At 36.9% G+C, this 6,325-nt stretch overlaps 1 protein-coding gene across 1 annotated transcript; it reads left to right on the top strand.

Annotated features, from left to right (window-relative positions):
* The first annotated feature begins 2,492 nt into the window (after nt 1-2,492).
* Nucleotides 2,493-5,658, top strand: LOC120184802 (cation/H(+) antiporter 4-like). Its single transcript, XM_039189176.1, has 3 exons — nt 2,493-2,753; nt 2,860-3,852; nt 4,549-5,658. The coding sequence occupies exons 1-3, from the start codon at nt 2,493-2,495 to the stop codon at nt 5,656-5,658; spliced, it is 2,364 nt and encodes a 787-aa protein (XP_039045107.1).
* The last annotated feature ends 667 nt before the right edge of the window (nt 5,659-6,325 follow it).

The following is a 6,325-nucleotide window of genomic DNA, read 5'->3' as shown; positions in this document are numbered from 1 at the left end:
TCAATTCCACAATCTCAACTTCGAAGGTCAACAAGAATACGAAGGCCAAATCCCAAATATGCCAATGCAGCCATAATTGAAGAAGCAACGGAGCCTGAGACGTTCGAAGAAGCATCGAAGAGTTCTGAGTGGATGACAGCTATGAAAGAAGAGATCGATGCACTTCAGCAAAATCAAACTTGGGATATTGTACCAAAGATAAAAGATGTGAAACCCATATCTTGCAAATGGGTTTACAAGATAAAGCGCCGTCCAGATGGGTCAATCGAGAGGTACAAAGCGCGATTGGTAGCTCGTGGTTTCTCTCAACAGTATGGATTAGACTATGATGAAACATTTAGTCCAGTGGCGAAACTTACAACCGTACGAGTCTTACTTGCACTTGCAGACAACAAAGACTGGAACTTGTGGCAGATGGATGTAAAGAATGCTTTTCTTCATGGAGAGCTAGATCGAGAGATCTACATGACCCAACCAATGGGTTTTCAGAGTCAAGATCATCCTGAATATATGTGTAAGCTGCGAAAAGCACTCTACGGATTGAAACAAGCACCTAGGGCGTGGTATGGTAAGATTGTTGAATTTCTAACGAAAATTGGTTATTCAGTAACACCTGCAGATTCTAGCTTGTTTGTCAAAGCCAATGAAGGTAAGCTAGCTATCGTGCTAGTGTACGTGGATGACTTAATCATAACCAGTGATGATGAGGCAGAAATTCTTCAGACGAAGGAGAATTTATCAGTTCGTTTCCAGATGAAGGAACTTGGACAACTTAAGCACTTCCTTGGTCTAGAGGTTGATCGTACACACGAAGGAATATTTCTATGTCAACAGAAATATGCTAAAGATTTGCTGAAGAGGTTTGGAATGCTCGAATGCAAGTCAACTTCAACGCCAATGGAACCAAATATCAAAATGTGTGCACATGAAGGAAAAGATTTGGAAGATGCAACAATGTATCGACATTTGGTAGGTAGTCTGATCTACTTAACCTTGACCCGACCTGACATTTCTTATGCAGTTGGTGTGATGAGTCGGTATATGCAAAATCCAAAGAAGCCTCATTTGGAAGCAGTTCGACGAATACTGAGATATGTGAAGAATACAATTGACTATGGTCTTTTGTACAAGAAAGGTGAAGACTGCAAGTTAGTTGGTTATTGTGATGCTGATTATGCAGGAGATCATGACACCAGGAGATCAACAACTGGGTATGTGTTTAAGCTTGGCTCCGGAACAATTTCTTGGTGTAGCAAAAGACAACCAACGGTATCATTGTCAACCACTGAAGCTGAGTATCGAGCAGCAGCAATGGCAGCTCAAGAGAGTACATGGTTGATACAGTTGATGAATAATCTACATCAACCAGTAGATTATGCAATTCCGTTGTATTGTGACAACCAATCGGCAATTCGGCTAGCGGAGAATCCTGTCTTTCATGCAAGAACTAACATGTGGAAGTACATTACCACTTTGTTAGGGAAAAAGTTTTGCAAGAAGAGATTGAGATGAGGCAAATCAAGACAGATGAGCAAATTGCTGACTTGTTTACAAAAAGCTTGAGTGTTTGAAAGTTTGAACATTTCCGTCGTCAGCATGGCGTGATTCAAAGAATGGAGGCTAACATTGAGGGGGAGTGTTGAAAATTCAATATTAGCCTATATGTTCACACCTAAATTAATTTGATGTCATTGCTTACATCAATTTAGTTTTGATGTCATTGCTTACATCAATTTAGTTAGGTGAAAATTAAGTATTTTTCTCATGTTTTAATTTCAATGGTTTAGATTATTTAGTGTTTATTTTAATGAGTGGTTTAGATTGTTTCTTGTAACCTATAAATACCCTACTTGTATTTGAGTTTTATCATCCAACAATCAAAGCTTAATTATAAGCATTTGAAAGCTTTCTTAAGAGTTCTTCCCTTTTGCAATTTTGTGAGATTATTCTAAAGAGAGTTTTTTTTTTTTGATCAATTAGAGTTTTTACTCTATTTTGATTCAACATATATATATATATATATATATATATATATATATATATGTAAGATCAAATATTGGGAAAATCAGCAATATTATATTAAAAAATCTAATAATAGAATAGAAAATATATTATAATCATTAATAAAAATTATAAAAATGTTGTAACTTGTGTTTATTACTATATTAGTGTTAGATTTACTTTGCTTTGGTTAATAACAATCAGCCTTCATATTATCAATTATTGTTGTTCAAATTTTCTAATAGGCCCATTCAATTGGCTACCAAAAGCTTCGACTAAGTTGTTCTGCAACAATAATCAGCTATGTATCAACGGATTACGTTTGAAACAAAAACAACCTGTTTACGCATGAAATCAAGAACAATAAAACTGGCAAACCATGGGAGAATCTAATTTTATATAGGTAATTCAAATTCGCATGGTTTCTTCAATCACAGCAACACAAAATCATTCATCATCCCCATCAATATCTTTGCAGCTTGCAGGAAACCATGTCACGTCTCAATAAAACAATCGACGGCAATGGAATGGGTCAAATGGAAAAACTGGTAGAGGTTTGTCTTGTATTTCCTCCCAAAGTCACCTCTCCAGGCTTGCCTGCATTGCTTCTTGAAAAAGATAGAAATGGAAAGCTCTTGGATTATTCTGGGCCCAGACTTCAACTCCAGATGCTTGTGATCTTCGTTCTCACGCAGATACTTCACAGTCTGTTAAAAAACCTGGGACTTCCATTGTTCATTTCCCAGATTCTTGTAAGTGCAAGCTCTCATACGGTAAAAATTAGTTTTTTTTTCCTTCTGATTTTGAGGAGATTATAATGAAAGGGTCGTCGGCAATCGGCATATTTTGTTAATGCAGGCAGGGATAATACTTGGTCCTACGTTTTTTGGTGATCAATTTTCTTTGGTTACCATATCGGAGGATAGTGTTCCAATTTTGGGGACGGTGGGAGATTTCGGCATACTGTTCTTTTTGTTTTTAATTGGTGTGAAGACTGACGTTAGCTCGATATTCAATTCCGGGATGAAGGCCGTGTATATTGGTATCCTCACCGTGCTTGTGCCTCTGGCCTCTTGTATGATAACGATTACGATACTTCAAGGTGGTGGCGATTTGAATTTGGGCAGAAGTTTCTTTCTCGCGACAACGTATGCTGGGACTTCGTTCCCTGTCATACAATACCTTCTCACGGAGTTGAGAATCCTGAATTCTGAACTCGGTAGGCTAGGATTATCGGCTGCGCTTATAGGTGACATAGTGACAATAGTTATGACGTTGTTTGGCATTTTGTTGAGAGTATGGTTTATAAACGGAACAAAAATGGCTCTAAGTCATATTGGATTGGCTATGTTTGTTACTGTAATTGGAGCGTTTGTGCTGCGACCTGCAATGAAATGGATGGAGAAACAAACGTCCGAGACTGGCCATATAAAAGATGTATGCTTCTATGTCGTTGTTGTGGTCTTCATGTTGTCGCCTCGACTTTCCGGACTGATTCATTTACAAGCTAAATATGGTCCGATCATGCTTGGTTTGGTTGTACCGGAAGGACCACCTTTGGGTTCTGCTCTGGTCGAAAAGCTAGACCCTATTACTTCGGAACTATTTTTGCCTGTGTTCCTTGCAACAAGCGGCATGAGGTGCAATCTATCTAACCTTAAAGAACCTACCCAGTTCACCAAGGACCATGCAGTTGGAGCCGCGGTCGCACTTGTTATGAAATTTGGGGTCTCTTGGGTGTTGGCCATGTTCTGCGAGATGCCCATAAGGGATTCTGTAGCATTTTCTCTTATCATGATTTCCAAAGGCATCGTTGAGATTGCTTCCTACAGCTCCATGAGCGACATGAGAGTATGAATCTTTTTCTATATATGATATGATCACTGACATAAAAAAAATTACATAATGTCAAAATTAACCCTCAATATTTATTTGAACAGTTATTTTAGTCATTATTCTTTCTTTTGGAGGACTTTAACCATTAACGATTCAATTTTTTATTAAAATAATTCCTATTGAATGAAAATCATTAGTTGACTAACGATAAATGTATGTTGTTGACGTAATATTTTCACATATGCTAAATTGTTGTACGTGACATATATCACGTCACCCAAAATGATAATGTGACATATACCAAATCACCTAAGGTTGTGACATATGTCAAGTTACTCGATGTATATGACATGTGTCGTGTCATCCCAAGATGATGACATGACGTGTTAAGTCAACTAAGGTGATGGTTTGACATGTTTAACGTCACCTAATGTGATGATGTAATATATATCACATCACTCAAAGTGATGATGTGGTATGTGACACGTCAATAATTTATCAAATACGAAAATACTATGTCAACAATATGTGTTGATCGTTAGTCAACTAATAGTTTCCATTCAATAGAGATCATTTTTACTACAAAATAAGATGTTGGAGCTAAAATATTAAAAAGAAGATTATAATGAACATAGGGCTAAAGTTGCCATTATATCTAAAAAGATATGCCTAATGCTTTATTGTTTTTGTTCTCTCTTTGAACAATCGCAGGTTATGACGAATGTTATGTTTTGTTTCTTGATGATTATGGTCATTTTCGTGTCAAGCGTTGTGCCAATACTAGTGAAATGGCTTTATGATCCATCTAAGAAGTATTTATGCTTCAAGAAAAGGACAATCATGAATACCAAACTCAATCAGGAGCTGCGGCTGATCGGTTGTATTCACGTACCGGGTAATGTTAACTCTATTATCAGTCTACTGCATGCCTGCTGTCTAACCAGAGAGAGCTCCATTGCTCTAGATGTTCTTCACCTAGTCAAGCTCAGTGGACGAGCCACACCGGTTTTCATTGCTCATAACGGGATAACGAAAACCATGTTGAACCGCTCGTACTCCGAGAACGTCATTGTCGCTTTCAGTGAGTTTCAGCGAAACAATTCAGAAGCTGTATCGGTGAAAGTTTTCACCGCGGTCTCACCACCGAATTCTATGTATGAGGATATATGTAAGCTTGCCGTGGACCGACTCACATCGTTTATAATACTTCCGTTTCACCGGTGGTGCATCGACGGGAGCACCGAATCGGAAGATCAAACCATCAGAAACCTGAATTTCAGCATCCTCGAAATGGCACCTTGCTCGGTAGGGATCCTTGTTGACGTACGCCGCAATCTAAAAGGCCTCAAAATCAAAGATAAATCACCATCATCCTTAAACATTGCTGTGATATTCATCGGGGGACAAGATGATAGAGAGGCTCTAGCTTTAGCTAAACGCATTTCCCTAGACGAAAGTGTTAGTCTTACCGTAATTCATCTCAAAGCAAAGATCAGCTTAGACAGCTTTCGGGCTGAGAACGATGGAGTGCTTGATGATGAGATGTTATGCGATATCAGAGGAAGTGTAAAGTTAACGTACCTTGAGGAACAAGTAGAAGATGGAACTGAAACTTCAAAATTTCTTCGATCCATTGTAGAAAACTATCAGCTTATCATTGTTGGGAGGAGATATAAGTATGAAGATCCACAAACCTTGGGTCTGGGAGAATGGTGTGAATTTCAAGAAATTGGGATTATTGGAGACTTGCTTTCATCTTCAGATTTTGTTGGCAATTATTTCTTGTTGATTGTTCAACAGCAGCAGCAAAGGTCTGCCTAAGACCCCCATGAAGATGATAAAACTCTTGTACGTTACGACAACATCAGTGTCTAGAGGCGAATCATGGCGATATAATTTGTGGGGTGTAATGAAAATTTTCAATAAATTTGAAGGATTTAATGAAAACTTTTTAAAAATGTGAGGGTCTAATTAATTTTTTTTTAAATATGATTTTTTTTAATAATTTGAAGTATGGATAGACATAAAATTTTATGTTAGGGGACGAATTTACAGAATTTTAGAGTATAACTACTAAAATTTTAAGGTCAAAAACATATTATCAATAAAAATATAAAGGAAAAGTCTAAAACACATAGGAATTTGAAATTTTTAGGGGCGACCACCACCAACAACCCCTTGAGTTCATACCTGATTTGAAGGGAGTTTAACAAAAAAATCAAAATATTTAAGACTTCATGATAATTTCTAAATTAATTTAGAAATATAATTAAAAAAATTATGTGTGAAACACAAATTTCTTACAACTTTGAGGGTGTAAAGGTTCCTCTTACCCTTGTTGTCATTTGTCCAGACAATACAAATTGAATTAAGATTTGATTAATAGATTAAGTTAATGATATGATTATTAATTATTTTGAAAATCTATTTATGTTAGACTTAATATCAAAATATTCATCGTTTAGTTGGGTGATGTTATTATCCTTAT

The sequence above is a fragment of the Hibiscus syriacus genome, unplaced genomic scaffold (assembly GCF_006381635.1).
Source record: "Hibiscus syriacus cultivar Baekdansim isolate YM2019G1 unplaced genomic scaffold, ASM638163v2 tig00112949_pilon, whole genome shotgun sequence".
Classification (NCBI taxonomy): Eukaryota; Viridiplantae; Streptophyta; class Magnoliopsida; order Malvales; family Malvaceae; genus Hibiscus; species Hibiscus syriacus.
This window is presented reverse-complemented; position numbering and strand designations above follow the sequence as displayed.

Excerpts from the sequence above, each read along its gene's own strand:
- LOC120184802 (XM_039189176.1), top strand. The coding sequence starts at position 2,493 with ATGTCACGTCTCAATAAAACAATCGACGGCAATGGAATGGGTCAAATG. Across the intron at positions 2,754-2,859 it reads TGTTCATTTCCCAGATTCTT|GCAGGGATAATACTTGGTCC; the intron begins GTAAGTGCAAGC and ends TTGTTAATGCAG. Across the intron at positions 3,853-4,548 it reads GCTCCATGAGCGACATGAGA|GTTATGACGAATGTTATGTT; the intron begins GTATGAATCTTT and ends GAACAATCGCAG.